At 40.8% G+C, this 16525-nt stretch overlaps 1 pseudogene and 2 gene segments (V, D, J or C); 1 reads left to right on the top strand and 2 right to left on the bottom strand.

Annotated features, from left to right (window-relative positions):
* Positions 1-885: 885 nt before the first annotated feature.
* LOC123521406 lies at positions 886-1362 on the bottom strand. The segment is given in 2 exon segments: positions 886-1220; positions 1338-1362. Coding segments are annotated over 2 exon segments (360 nt in total).
* Positions 1363-15378: 14016 nt separating this feature from the next.
* Positions 15379-15918, bottom strand: LOC123521407. The segment is given in 2 exon segments: positions 15379-15740; positions 15873-15918. Coding segments are annotated over 2 exon segments (408 nt in total).
* A 9-nt stretch (positions 15919-15927) lies between these two features.
* The window catches only part of LOC101651426, an 85222-nt pseudogene continuing 84624 nt past the window's right edge, over positions 15928-16525 (top strand).

The following is a 16525-nucleotide window of genomic DNA, read 5'->3' on the forward strand; positions in this document are numbered from 1 at the left end:
AGTTGCTCTTTTTAATGACCTTTTACTTTCTTTGTATATGATGTCCTTGATATCAACAAGTCAATGGCATCTTATTCAATACATCAAGTCTATTCTTGAGTTGTTCTCTAAATTTAGGTGAAATATGCTCAAAGTTGTCATTTGGCTCTGATGAACTAATTTTAATTTTCTTCTGCTTCAAAATGAACTTGAGTATGGGTAATTGATGGTCCGTTCTGCAATTAGCCATCCTTGCTCTGACCATCAAAGATTGTTAACGAGCCTTCCTCCAAGATGCAGATGACACAGACGTCCTTGCTGAAAGCAAAAGGGACTTGAGGCATTTACGGATGAAGATCAAAGAGTATGCAATAGTCTTTAGTATAGATTGCAACTCAAGATAAAGAAAAGAAAAATCTCCACAGTTGAACCAATTGATAACACTGTGTTAAACAGAGAACAGATAGAAGTTGTCAAGTCTTTTATTTTACTTTTACACACAATCAACATTCATGGAAGCAGCAGTCAAGAAGTAAAGCAGAGTATTACCTTTGACAAGTCTGCTGCACAAGAACTCTTTGCAGGGTTGAAGAGTGATGCTGTCACTAAGATGCACCTGCCCCAAGGCCTGGTGTTTCTATCGCCTCATGCACATGTGAAAGCTGGGCAATGAAAAGGAAGACGAGAGAAGCATGGATGCATTTGAATGATGGTGTTGGGAAAGAATATTGAAACTATCATAGACTGTTACAAGAACAAACAAATCTGCTGTGGATCAGAGCTGACTTGACAACAAGCATGTCTTGGGTAGATGGTAGGTGACAATACTAATATACTACCTCTTGATCCCTACACCAGAGGAAATCACTGCATCACAGACCCAGCCACCTGCCCCACCTGTGCAGCTCAGAGTTTGTGCTCAGCTCCCCCTGCAGCTCCTGTCACTGTGTCAGTCAGCGCACAGTAGTACACAGCTGAGTCTGACTCTTGCACTGCAGCTTTCTCCAGATGGAAGGAAGATGTTTCTTTCTTGTATGTGGCTTCAAAGCCTTTGTTACGTCCCTTCTCATCAGCCTTGGTGGCTTTCAGAAGAAGCTGGAGACCTTCATCCGCATACTGGACGTACCAGAAAAGTGTAGGATACTGTGTCGTTGTATAGGAACAGTTCAGCATCAGATAGACCCCTTCAGAGAGGGTCACTTGGCCTTCTGTCTGGGTCACTGTGTCTCCATCATTTCCTCCTGCAAAAACAACGATAATAATAGAGGTTCTGGTTACCTTGTGTATGATCCAGGTGCTACACTTTTCAGTGAAATAAATAACAAAAATCCTTCAGCTTTAAGTACCATTTTACTTACCAAGTAGTAAGAATAGCACAATCATTGATCCTGGAAAAGAGTTCATTTTTAAAGCCTCTGGTTTACTTGGGTGTTGACAGCTTAGTGTAAGGAAAGGTTACGTTCACAATGAAAGGTTGACTGTGAGAAAGGTTAAGTTCACAGTGAAAGGTTGACTGTGAGACTCAAGATATAAGCAGGAAATGTCTATGTGTTAAGAAGTTGCTCCCCCTTGTGGGCAAGATACTAAACTCACAGGAGTTTAGCTTTTCCCCTCCAGAAAGAACAATGACTTTACATTTCACTGTATTTAAAGCACTTTGTATGTGTATACAATCATTGAATCTACATACCTAAATAAACCAAATAGAATCCATAAACCTGTTTTTCCCAGCACACTGCCCTATAGCAAAGCTCCATACCATAACAAGAGAAAGGGGGCACAGACTTGATCTGACAACAAAATCTATCCATATTCTGCCTTCAAGAGACACTTCCCAAACTCACAGACAAAAATGGATTGAGAATCAAAGGATGGCGAAAATTTTAGCAAACTATTGGCAATCAACAAAAGGCAAGGGTGACAATACTAATCTCTGACAAAATAGACCTGAATGCGCATGACATGATGAGAGATAAGACTGGGCATTACATAATGCTCAAGGGATCAGTAGCCAAGAATCCATAAACATAGTAAACATAGATGAGAGCAGAGGCAAGTTGGCAACTGAGTAACACACACTGGAGGGACTGCAGAAATCACTGCAGGAGAGTGACTGAGAGGAATATTCTACTCTCTCCCAGATCACAGGAATGGCAGCACAAAGATAAGTAGATACAGATTCACTAGGATTAAAAGAGCAGTAGGATTTTTTGCTCACTGGCTCAGGGCTTCCCCCCCACCCCCACCCCCCACCCCCCAACTTCCATGACCAGATCAGGTTTTCAGTTGTTTTGTTTGTTTTTTCCCCAACCACGACAGCCTCTAAACAGGGGCTTTTTCTCCCCTGTAGATGCTGCCACCACTGCCTTCCCAGGGCTTCTCCCCTGATGCTGCTCCCAGCCCAAGGCTAACTTTTTTTCTCTTTCTATTTTTATCTTTTCCTTTCTTTCTCTTGGCACTGTTCTCTCTGCTGGTCCAGGGCCTTTCTCTTGCCACTGCTGCCACTTTCCCAGGGCTTTTTGGCTTTTTTTGGCCACCACTGCTGGGCAGAGCTTAGTCTGCCACCAGAAACCTGGAGCTTTTCTCCCTCTGGCACCTGAAACTTTTTCATGCCACTGCTTACCCCCAGCCACCAGCCACAGTTTCCTGCTGGCCCCATTCTGCCACAGCTCCCCATGAAATAGGCCTGCTCAAGGTCCACTACCACACTGCCCATTTCTGCCTGAGAGGTCCACCTGAGCTGCTCCAAAATAGATAAATCTGGCTGACTAGGAATAGAGTAAAGCCCCAGTGAGATTAGAGATGCAGCGCAGTTGATTACAGGTAGTCCTTAGAACCATTCTCATTCACCTCCTAGAGAGATAACCCAGGGCTCTTCGACTACTCAGAAAATGACATCAAGCTCCACCAAAATTACATGTAGACAACAGTCAACAACAGCAACCTCTACAAGAAAACAAAAGAAACAAATTAGACTTTTGGAGGAGGACTTGAACCTAACGACGTTCATAGCAGATGCTGAACAGCCACACAAAAATTTTTAAGAATGCTGCTTAAAGTCATACAGGATATGAGAAAATCAATACAGAAAGAGGATGAAATAATAGAAAAGATAGAGTCCACATACTAACGGTAAATACAAGAGTTAAGGGAAAATGCAGCAGAAACAGCGCAAACGATATCAGCGACCTCAAAGATAATCAAGTAGAACTCAACAAACATGAAAGACAATCAAACAAGATAATCAAAGGAGTTAAATAAAACCTGAGAACAATGAGCAATACTATGAATACAAACAATATCAAATAATTGGGTTACCAGAGCAAGACATAACAAGAAAATCAGCAACCAAGATAGCAAGGGAATTCCTTGGGGGGTGGGGGGGAACTTCTCTAATTTAATGAAGGAGAATCAGACAATCATCCAGGGAGTAGAAAGAACAACAAGTAGGCTGAGCCCCAAGAAGAACACACCAAGGCATTTGGTAGTTTTCTCAAATTTCTCAAATTTTCTCAAACTATCCAACTTTGAGAAAAAGGAGAAAGTCATAAGAACAAAGAGTGAAAAATAAAAGCAGTCACATATAAGGGTAACCAGAAACAAATACACTAAGACCTAGCAACAGAAACCATGGAGAAGAGGAGAGAATAGAACAGCATCTTCTAAAAGCTGAAGGAGAATAACAGTAACCCAGGAATCCTCTATCCTGCCAAACTCTCCATCAAAATAGATGGAGGAGTAAGGGTTTCCCATGTCAGGAAAAATTCAGAGAATATGTCAAAAATCAAACAACAAACCCCACAGCACTACAAAAATTACTTTCCAACACATTTTGGCCAGAAGACCAACATCCACAGAGCACAAACATGAGACCACTGCATAGTGTAACTATGTAGAAGTCAGAGCACTGAAAGAAATTCCCAAAACCTCTTTGACTCAACAGAGAAAAGAAGGCAAAAATAAATTCCTCTACACATGCATAACATACTGTTCAGTAGGGAGGAGGAAAATTTCTATCACAAAAGGTATGTGATAACAGAACAGAATCCACATATGGATGTAATAATTCTTAATTTCGATGGTCTGAATTCCCCCATAAAAAGACAAAGGCTAGCAGGCTAGATTAGGAAACAAAACCCAGCAATCTGTTGTCTACAAGAGATGCATCTCAAGCTCACTGGGGGAAAAAACAGGTTGAGGATCAAAGTTTAGTGGAAGACAATGACAATCTAAGAAAGGCAGGAACAAGAGAAAGAAACAAAAGAAAGGTTAAAAAACAGTGGCAAATACTTGGAGGAGGAATAGCTTACTTCTTCAAAAGGAGTCGATATTGGCCCAAATCAAAGATGAAAGTTTCTAGAAGCCAATGAGAATGAGAGACCAAAATACCAAAATCTATGGGATACACCAAAGGCAGTCAGAAGTTGCTTGATAGTGATTAAGGAACATATGAAGAAGGAAGAAAATGGTGGATACTCTCACATAAAACCTTCAGCAGTTGGAATAGAGTCAATAGAATAAACCTTCTAATAGCAAAAGAAATTATAAAGATCGTGGTGGAGATAAATGAATGGGGAAAAAACTATGGGAAAAAATCAACTCAGGAAAATGTTGGACCTTCAAGAGGATTACCAGCATCAACAAATCCGTGACAAACTTAACGAAAGATGAGAAGGATTAGGTCAATATCCAGGGTGAGGGATGAAACGGGAAATTACAGCAGACCCCAAAGAACTTAAAAGACTAATACATAGTACTATGAAGGACTGTACCCCAAGGACTACAACAACTTGGAATACATGGACAAATATCTAGAAAAACCAACTCGCCCCAGATTATCTCTTATAGACATTAAGAACTTGCACAGATCCATAGCAAAATAAAAAATAGATAAGGTTAACAAGGAACTAAAAAGGCCCTGGCCCAGATGGCTTCACAGGAGAATTCTACCAAGCATTCAGGGAAGAGCTGATACTAATTCTACATAAACTCTTCCAGAACATAGGAAAGGACAGTAAACTCCCAAACACATTCTATGAAGCTAGTGTAACGCTAATATCAAAACCAGGCAAGGATCCCACAAGAATAGAGAACTGCAGGCCAATATCTCAAATGAACATAAATGCAAAAATCCTTAACAAAATCTTGGCCAAAAGAATACAAAAGTAAATTAAAAGAATAATCCATCACGACCAAGTTTTTACATCAAAGATGGTTCAACACTTTAAAATCCTTCAACATTATCCATCATATTGAGAAGCAAAAGGACAAGAACCACATGATAAAATCAATAGATGAAGGAAAAGTAGACAACATTGAACATCCATTCCTAATCAAGACACTGAAGAAGGTAGAACTGGAAGGAAATTAGCTCAGTATGATTAAAGATATATCTGAAAATTCCACAGCCAGTGTAACAATCAATGGAGAAAAAGACTACAACATTCCCACTGAAAAAGAGTACCAGAAAAGGATGTCCCTTTTTCCACTTTCATTCAACATAGTCCTGGAGGTCCCAATTAATAAGATAATTATAAGGCAATGGAAGTATTTCAAAGGTATACGTGTGGGAGAAGAAGAAGTGGAAGCATCATCATTTGCAGGTGATATGATTTTATGTAGTGAAAACCCCAAAGGCTTCACAACAGGAGTGCTGGAAGCGATAGAAGAACATGGTAGAGTGGCAGGATACAATATCAGCAAACAGAAGTCAATTGGATTTCTATATACAACTGATGGCATTATAGAAATAGAGGACAAGAAGATAGTACCCTTCACAATAGTCAAGAATAAATGGAAATGTCTAGGGACATTCCTAACCAAAAAAAAAAAAAAATGGATCTGTATGAGGGAAAGTACTGAACATTATTACAAGAAACCAAAAGAGACCTTCACAAATGCAAAAATATTCCATGCTTGTGGATTGGTAGATTCAACATTGTAGAGATGGCAATCCTACCTAAGGCACTACACAGATTCAACACAATCCCAATACAAATGCCAGCATCATTTTTCAAAGAAATGGAAAAACTGACTACCGATTTTATATGGGAAGGGAAGAAACCCAGAATTGGCAAAAACTCTTCATGAAGAAGGATAAAGTGGGTGGCATGCATTACCTGACTTTAAAACGTATTATGCAGCCACAGTTGTCAAAACAGCATGGTACTGATAGAATGACAGATACTCAGACCAATGGATTAAAACAGAAAATCCAGAAATAGGAACAGTAGAATTCAGACAACTGATCTTTAATAAGGGACCCCCCAAAATCAAATGAGAACGCAGGTGCCCTTTTTAACAAATGGTGCTGGGAAAACGGAATATCAACCTGCAGCAGAATGAACCAATACCCTTACCTCATCCCATACACAAGGACAAATTCAAAGTGGACCGATCTCGAGGTAAAAGCCAAAACTATCAGGATTATCTATGAAAAAATTGGGGCAAAACTAAGAACCCTAATGCAGGGAATGCATGGGCTATTAGCAGTAATGAAGGACATGCACCCAGTGGAAGATAAAATAGACATGTGGACTTGTGTGTCTTGAAAGACTTTATCAAGAGCATAGTTAGAGAGCCCACAGACTGGGCAAAGATATTTAGAAATGACATATCAGATAAAGGTCTTATTGCTAAAATGTATAGAAGCCTGCAACCTTTCAATAAGAAAAAAGCTAATAACCCACTAAGGAGGTGGGCAAAAGACTTGAACAGAAGATTCACAAAGGGGAAACCCAAATGGCCAATAAACATATGAGAAAATGTTCCTGATCATTAGCCATCCAGAAAATGCAAATCAAAGCAACCATAAGATTCCACTTAACATCCACAAAGATAGCCCAATTCAGAAAACCAGAAAGCAGAATATGTTGGCAGGGGTGTTGTGAGATAGGAACCCTTATTCACTGTGGGTGGACTTGTAGATATGTACAGCCACTGTGGAAAGCGATTTGGCGATATCTAAAACAGATGGAAATTGTGTTACCTTACAACCCAGCAATGCCACTACTGGGCATCTACCCAGAAGAAATAAGAAAACGGCCTCAACCAGACATCTGTGCTCCAAAGTTCATCGCTGCACAGTTCACAATTGCAAAAAAATGCAAACAGCCTAAATTTCCATCAATAGACAAATGGATTTTAAAGCTCTGGTATATACACACAACAGAGTACAATGCATCCCTAAAAAACAGTGATGAAACAATGAAGCGCGTCTGGTGGAAAAACCTGGAGGATATTATGTTAAGTTCAGTTAGCCAAGCAGAAAAGGACAAGTACAACATGAGTCCACTGAGGGAAGCTCAATCAACAGAATGGGCAGAAGGGGGAAATGTACATGTTGCACAGTTCCTGAGTTGATTGCCAGATACTCTGGCAAAGGCCCGAACAAACACAATGATGCATGTGTCAACAAAAAATTTTAAAGATGCAGATAGCACCTATGAGGGGAGACATCTTCCCCCGACACCCTTCCATATGCCTTCATGGCCCACAGAGGGGTGGGGGATGAAAGAAAAAAGATGGCAACTGGGGAACAGGGCACTAATCCACCCAAGGGGAGGGTATTATTTATGTGTCCACAGGAAAGAGAGAGAGAGCGGAAACCCCATTCCAGTGTGCCAAGCCTTGAGGCCAACCTTGCTGCTCAGAGCAGTAGCAAATTCATAGAGAGGACTTCAGTACCAGTCTCGGCCTGACACATGATGTCCCCTCCTTAGAAGACAGGACTGCAGAGGACAGCACTGAAGATACAGTTCAGGGAGTGCAGCCAGTTTGACCTTCCCCCATGGCAGCAAGCCAAGAGATGAGGGCAACAGACCAGCAACGGGAGCGAAGCCACAAAGGACCCAAGGAATCTCGACTGTTGTCTTCTGACTCAGGGGCCCTGCTTGGCACCTCATCTGAACTGGTTGGGGGGTATTTACAAGGTGGTCACACTGAAAGCCTAAAGTTATAATGAGGTGTGGGGTGGAGCACTAGGCCACTCCATCCTTGACAGCAGGAAGAGCAGTGGGGCCTTGTGGAAGGCACTCCCCTTGGACATGAATGGTGAGGACTAAAAGGGTATGAGGCCTGTTAGGTAAGTGGGTCCTGGAATATGGATCCCTGAAATAAAAGGGGATTGGACTGATGGATTATAACAGGGCCTGCTCTCTATTTAACAGAGGAATACTCATTTACTCTGGGTCAGGACAACAGTTAGACTTTGAACAATATGTATGGTATTTTTTCTTTTCTTTTTTCCTTTGGTGTCTATCTATACAAGATAGGCAGGATAAGTAATCCCAAGAAGACAGAAATGGGACCAGCCATTGAAGGGAGGGGGGAGAGTGATGAGCCAATAACGACAGGGACAGGGGAATAGTAAGAGATGTAAAATTGATGGTGAGGAGGGTGTAGCATTCCTGGTCATGTTTGATCAATTGAAATGTATTCGAGCGGAATTACTGAGAGACGAATGATTGGTAAACATGATACGGAAAGAAAAAAGAGAAAGCAAAAAGTAAAAATAAACAAAAATTATATATATGTATATAATATATGTGTGTGTGTAAAGATAGATGTATTTGTGTGTGTGTGTGTGTGTGTGTGTGTGTGTATGCACAACTAGGAAGCAAATGGACTTTGGTCCTCTACTCAAATCTTACCTCAGTACAAGAATGGCTTGTCCTAATAATGAGGCAATATATGGTGTTCCGCGAACACGATCACTGAAGACAAAAAGGGGCATAAGTAAATATGGTGAAGAAAGCTGATGGTTCCTGGCTATTAAAAGAGATAGTGTCTACAGTCTTAAAGTCCTGAAGTGAAACAAGCGTTCATCTAGCAGGGACACAACAAAGCCCACATAGAAGAAGCACACCAGCCTGTGTGATCATGAGGTGTCGATGGGAAGAAGGATCAGAAGTTCAAAAACTAGCAATCAAATTGACACGAAGGAGCATGGATGTAGTGGAGACCCAAAACCCACCTGTAAAATAATTGGACAGTCCCACATGGAAGGGCCACACAGAATGGATGGTATAAGGGTGCAGAATAGCACTGATCAAACACTGAACTCGCCTCTAGTTCTTTAATGTTTCCATCCCTTACTATTATGGTTTTAGTTCTACCTCATTAATCTTATTAGACCTGTGTATGTTCATTTATAATTAAATTCATCCGATGCATGAAATCCAAGATAGATAAACCTTTCATAAATAGTAATGGCAGAATGGATTCCCTGAAGGAATGGGAAGGGGGTGGAGGGTGGGTAGAAGGAATCGGCAACAATGATGACTGTATAACCTTTCTCGGGGGGAATGAAAACAGAATTGAAGGTGAAGGGATACATTGGATGGGGTAAAATATAGCAATAATAATAATATATATAAATAAGGGTTTCTGGGGGGCAGGATGGGGTAGGAAGGGTTAGATAAAAGGTAAGTGATATCAAAGAGTTCAAGAAGAAAGATAATGTTTTGAAAATTATGGATGTAACAATTGTACAATTATGATTGATCTAATTGAATTATGGATTGTAATAATACCTGTAAGGGCTCCCAATAAAATGATTAAAAAGAAAGCAACATATATGTGCTCAATGAAAGATCCTCAAAATTCATCAACCAAATTCTCAGAGCTAAAAAGAGAAATCACCTAATCAACAATTATAGTAGGTGATTTCAATGTACTGCTCCCAAAGAAAGATAGAGCAACAGTAAGAAACTCAGTAAAGAAACTGAAGAAATGAATGACACAATCAAACAAGTTGGCCTAATGGACATTTTCAGAGCTCTGGAAAAAAAAAATAGACATTCTTCTCCAAAGCATATGGCTTGTACTCAAAAATAGACCACATGCTGGGACACATGGCAAGCTTGAGAAAATTCCAACACAGAGAGGTCATTCAGACCACCTCCTCTGTCCACAGCACCACAAAGTTGGAAATCAACAATAGCGAGAACAAAAATAAACAAAGACAAACACTCAGAGACTTAACACAATTTTTGAAAAATAATGGGCATTAGCCCAAATTAAGGAGGAAATGAAGAAGTTCATAGAAACTAGTGAGAACGACAATACAACATACCAAAACCTACGGGACACAGCAACCGCAGTTATCAGGGTCACTTTATTGCAAGAAATGCACACATGAAAGAAGAAGAGAGAATTCTGGCCAGCACTTAACTCAGCACCTCCAGCAGCTAGAACAGAGTCAACAGCATTATTCTTCCAACCGGAAAGCAAAACAAATTATAAAAATCAGAGCAGAGATAAATGAACTGGAAAACAGAAAAAACAGTGGAAAAATTAACAAAGCAAGAAGTTAGTTCTTTGAAAAAAAAATCAGCAAAATCGACAAATGTTAGCAAACTTAACAAAGGAAAAGAAGGAGCAGACGTCAATCTCTAGAATTAGGGATGAAACAGAAGTGACAGCAGACACGAATGAAATAAAAAGATTAATTACGCAGTCCCACCAAAGATTACATTCCAACAAATTCAATAATTTGGAGGACATGAACAAATACCTGGAAGTTCACTCTCTCCCCAAATTAACACACATAAACATTGAAAACTTGAGCAGACCCATAGCAAACTAAGAGATAGACAAGGTCATCAAGAACCTCCCAACTGAAAACAGCCCCAGTCCAGATGGCTTTGCAGAATTCTACCAAGCATTCAGAGAAGAGCTGACACCAATCCTACACAAACTATTCCAGAGCATAGCAAGGGACAGCAAACCCCCAAACTCCTTCTATGGAGCCAGCACAATCCTAATATCAAAATCAAGCAGAGACCCCACAAGGATAGAGAATTACAGACCAACATCTCTCATGAACATAGATGCAAAATTTTTCAACAAAATCCTGGCAAACAGAATCCAACACATATCAAAATATAATAATAATACATCATGACCAAGTGGGATTCATACCAAGGAAGCAGGGATGGTTCAACATTTAGAAAACAATTAACATATTCCACCACGCCAACAAGAAAAAAGAAAAGAACCATACGATCGTATCAACTGATGGAGCAAAAGCATTTGATAACCTCCAACATCCACTCCTAATAAAGACTCTCAAGAAGAGAGGATTAGAAGGGGAAATCCTCAATAAAATAAAAGCCATATACAAAAAAAATAATTGTCAATATTACACTCAATGGAGAAAAGCTGAAAACATTTTCACTGAATAAGGGAGCCTGACAATGATGCCCCTTATCCCCACTGCTATTCAACATAGTGCTGGAAGTCCTAGCCAATACCATAAGAGAACGACAAGATATCAAGGGTGTATGGTTGTGTAAAGAAGAAGTGAAACTTTCGCTGTTTGCAGATAGTATGATTTTGTATATTGAGAATCTTAAGGTGTCCACAAGAGGATTGCTGGAAAAATAGAGGAGATCAGTAGAATGGCAGGATACAAGATTAACAAGCAGAAATCAATTGGATTCCTAAATACCAGTGATGGGAATACAGAAAAAGATATCAAGGAGTCAGTACCATTCACAGTGGCCACGCAAAAGCTGAAATATCTAGTAATAAACCTAACCAAACAGAAAACCAAAAGACCTGTAAAAAGAAAGCTACAGAACATTATTACAAGAACCAAAAGGGATCTGCACAAATGAAAGGATATCCCATGTTTGTGGATCGAAGACTGAATATTGTGAAAATGTCCATCCTACCTACAGCAATCCACAAATTCAATACAATCCCAATTCAAATTCCAGCATCATTCTTCAAAGAAATGGAAAAACTGATGACCAACTTCATATGGAAATGGTAGAAACCCAGGATAGGCAAAGATCTCAAGAAGAACAAAGCAGGTGGTTTGCACCAACTGACCTCAAAACCTACTCTACAGATACAGTCGTCAAAACAGCCTGCGACTGCTATGATAGATATTCAGACCAATGGATCAGGAAAGAAAACCCAGAAATAAAAATATCCGCATACAGACAGATGATTTTTTAACAATGGCCCCAAAGCCATTAATTAGGAAACAGATGCCTTCTCCAATAAATGATACTGAAAAAACTGGATATCCACTTGAAGAAGACTAAAACAAGGCCCATGTCTCACCCCATGCACAAAGGCAAACTCGAGGAGGATCAAAGACTTGAATGTGAAACCCAGCGCTATCAAGATCATCAATGAGAAAATTGGGATGAAGCTTGGAGCTTTATCCATGCAGGAATACACGGGCTGTGTGAAATAACAGAGGAAGCAGACTCTGGGGAAGATAAAATAGATGAGTGGGACCTATTAAACATAAAACACTTGTGTACATGGAAAGACTGCATTAAAAGAGTAAAAAGAGAGCCCACAGACTGGCAAAAGATACTTAGCAACGACATAGAAGGCAAAGGACTGATTACTAACATCGATAAAATTTTACAAGCCTACAACAAGAAAAAAATCTCATAGCCCTCTGAGAACATGGAGTAAAGACCTGAACAGACAATTCACAAAGATTGACACTCAAATGACCAATAAACACATGAGGTGATGCTCCCGGTTATTAGTCATCCAGAAAACACAAGTCAAAACAACCATGAGATATCACCTAACTGTGGCCCATTACTGTAGCCCATTTTAAAAAAAACTAAGAACAACAAATGTTGGAGAGGTTGTGGTGAGATAGGAACTCATCAACTGCTGGTGGATTTAGAAATACATACAGCCACTCTGGAAAGTGATTTGGCAATACCTAAAGCAGAGGGCAATTGATCTACCATATGATCCAGCAATACTACTAGGCATCTACCCAAAAGAAATGAGAAACAGATCATGAACAGACATTTGTTCCCCATGTTCATCACAGCACACAGTTCACAATAGCAAGAAGCTGGAAACAGCCTAAATTCCCATCAATAAAAGAATGGATAAAAAAAACTCTGATACATGGACACAATAGAATACTATGCATCCCTACAAAACAGCGAAGAAACACCTCAAGTCGTGGAGAGATCTGGAAGACATTATGTTGAGTGAAGTTAGTCAAGCACAAAAGGACGAACACTGAGGGAGTCTACTGCTGCAGGAACAAGCATCAGAATGGGCACAAGTTCAAGCTCGTAGGACTGGGGACCAGACCTAGAGCCTGGTAAAGAGCTGGATCAGTGCCACTCCAGGTAAGTAGCGTGTAGGTCACTTTGCTGGAGGGCCCCTCACGACAGCTGTGATTAAAGTCAGGGGAGAGTGGTGGGGTTGTCTGCTGAGTGGTAGCCATGTGGATCTGTGGTGATGTCCCCGGAGACAGGAACAGCCTTCTCAGAGGGATGAGACTTACAGATGGGAGGGCAGCATGGTAGAGGAGAGAGGGAACGGTCAAGTTTGGGGAAACATAGGTGCATGTCTGTTGAGGGGAGGGGAGGGGAGGACTGACTTCCAGGTGGGGGGAGGATGCTCTTGGGAACATTAGGTGGGAAGGGTCTTCAGTGGCAAGCAGCGGGACAGCAGAATTGACTTAGGGCATCTGGTGTTTCCCGGTAACCCAGGCTGGGTGTCATAGAACACTGGGACACTGAATCCTGGATCCTTGGGGCACACATCATGCTCCAGAGGCTGGATAGGTGAGACCCCATACAGGAACTCCACTGGGTGAACTGGACTGTAACCCTGGCACATTGTAACCCGAGGGCTTAAGCCAAAAAATGCATGGTGTCTGAGGAAGCAGAAGACACGAGCAGTTGGTTGGGGACAAACAAGGCCTTGCTACATCAATGCCCTGTAAGCTATATTGAGACACAGTATTCCTGCAATCCTGTGATGGCCACTCCGTTTTATTTTGTTCTCCTTGTTTATATTAGGGTGTATCCCAGAGGTGCATCACCATTGGGGGTCACCCTCTTGAAGCTGTGTTATTTCTTTCTTTGTTTTCAGTAAATGAAGCCTAGGGACATTGAGCCTATAGGGAAAGAAAATATAACAAGGGTCTGGAGGGAAGGGGGATATAGAGGAGTGGGGTAGATAAGAGGAAGCTATCAAAAAGTCCAGGAATGAAAAGTATGTTTGGAGACTGATTGCCGAAGCAAATGCACAAATCTGTTACACATGATTGAACATATGTAGTGATAAAACATATGTATTAACTCCCAAGTCACAGCATATTGAAAAAAAGAAACAGATCTAGGAGTGGGTTTGGGGGTCACCCTAAGGCAAAGACCACCGAAATCTTGATTACGTTGGATGGAACTTGATACTTGGCCTGTTGACCTCCCTTTAGACTTGACCTGATTTTTTCTGGGTTCAAGTATCTCTTACTTCTTCCTTGACAGAAATCTCTTCCCCCGCTTTTTGAATGTTGATGGGGGTCTTTTCCTTCTTACGCATTATTTATATGTTTGTCCTTATACTATTATGATTTTTATCCTTACTACCTTAGTGTGATATTGTTTTTCATTGTTTTCTGTTGGGTTTCCTAGCTGTGGAACACAGGAGGAGTGGATGCATAATGATAATAACAGATACAAGGGAGTGTAGGGAATGCCAGGGTGGGGGGACAGGGAAGGAAAGGGGATTTAGGGAGTAAATAATGAAGACAAGAGTGGGGAGAGAGCAGTAGACTGGTTTGTGATTTCACAGCTCATATCAAAGGTGATTTAAATGTGGGGTGCGGGCATGGAATGCTCTAAAATTGATGTGGTCATGATTATACAATTGTCCTTGATATGGTTGAACAATTGAACTACTGAATTGTGTGATATATAAATTATGTGCCAATAAAACTGGTGGGGAAAAGAGAGAGAACAATTTAGACAAATATAGAATCCCATCAAGTTTGAATGGTTCTATTGTGAGTTGGCAGAAATTAAGATATGAAACATGAGTCTACTTTTATAATTAAGAAAAATGAAGCAAATGTCCTTTTTAAGTAAGTGGAACTTAAATGTTGCATCTCTCCTGTCATTAACAGTCTTTAAAGATTTCTTAAGGACTGTCAGTCATTCATGTAGTCTTCTGAAGTATTTGTTATAAGTTACTAAAACCCACATAAGCAAGCTATGTTCTAAGCTATTTTCCACATCCTCCCTCCCACACAAAGACACCTGAAAATGAAGAAAAGAAATAGTAAACTATGGAACCAAGAAGGAAGAACAGAAGAAAACTGCTTGAAAATTAGCACATTGGGAAGGCAGTATGTTTGCATAACGAGAGAAGTCTATAAAAGGAAATCATATTTTGCTCTGGATTATGTAAAGATAAAATAAATGAAAAAGGAGATTCCCCTGTGGCATGTTGCAATTCCTGGGTCCAACCATTTCAAGTTTCGCAGTCCCATGGCAACTCAGCAGGTCCCTGCACACTTGCATACCACTTGGTATGAACACCATACCCTTTACTAGGTTAGAACCCAAAATCTTTCTGATGTAATTGTATCAGGTACTTAGACAAGTTCCTCTTCTAGACGAATCCTCCCCAGTGCCTCAGGGAGTTTGTGTTCAGCTCCCCCTGCAGTCCCAGCACTGTGGCACTCACAGCACAAAAGTACTCCGCAGAGTCGGTCCAGTGAGCAAACTGCTTCCTCAAGTTGAAGGAAGACTCGCTTTTCTTAAGTTCAGCCTCAAAATCTTTGATGCCTTTCACCAGGGTGTCTCCTGAAAGGTACTTGAGGAGAAGCTGGAGGCTTTCGTTGGGGTATTTGACGTACCAATAGAGGGAAGGGACACCACCGTAGGAATAGTTGCATCTCAACTCCAGTAGGGCATCTTCAAAGACAGAGATGTGGACATCAGGCTGGGTCACTGACTGCGCACGGGCATCTCCTGCAAAATTCAATATGCACCAGTGAATGCAAAACATACTTGACTATAAGAAATATTTCTAGTAAGATTTTCATTAGAAAAATAAAAAAATTATGTCTGTGGAAGGAGGCACCATAATATGATTGTACTCACTCAGGTTAAAAGCCATCCCAAGTACTAGGATGAGCAGTCGGAGCATGGCTAAAAAATGGGAATTCTTCAAACTTCTGTCTTGAAGATCTTCCTGGAGCAAGCAGAAAAAGTGGCTGCAGAATTGACCTCTTGGAAACGGGTATGAGGAAGGCTGGACTGGAAAAAGCACTTGAACAATTGAAAATACACAACTGCTGAGGTGACCCTGAGTCCTTTCTGAACTCTGGCTCCTCTCGCGTGTGCCTGTCTTCAGAAAACCCACTGGAGGTGCAACAGCAAGGAAGGCATTAGAAGAGATTTTGAGTTTAAGCAGAGAGATAACCTGTTGGTGCGACATCGCCCTCTAGAGGCCAGACACCGAACCAAAGATCCAGAGATGATCGAAAACTTCCACTGGCGATGTTTCTTTTTTCCACAATCTGGGATTACATCACTCCCTGTAACATACTGTACTTCGTCTACATGAGAAATGGGCTCTGTAATGCACAGGAGTGGCTTGAAGTCCTTCAGGATTTGCAGCCCGATGGAACCGATTTAGCCATATTGCTGCTTTTTTATTTTATTTTATTTTATTTTATCATTTTATTAGGGGCTCACACAACTCTTTTTTTAATCATTTTATTAGGGGCTCATACAATTCTTAGCACAATCCA

This window comes from Echinops telfairi, unplaced genomic scaffold, assembly GCF_000313985.2.
Source record: "Echinops telfairi isolate 266 unplaced genomic scaffold, ASM31398v2 ScPeMD7_18;HRSCAF=68, whole genome shotgun sequence".
In the NCBI taxonomy this organism is placed as follows: Eukaryota; Metazoa; Chordata; class Mammalia; order Afrosoricida; family Tenrecidae; genus Echinops; species Echinops telfairi.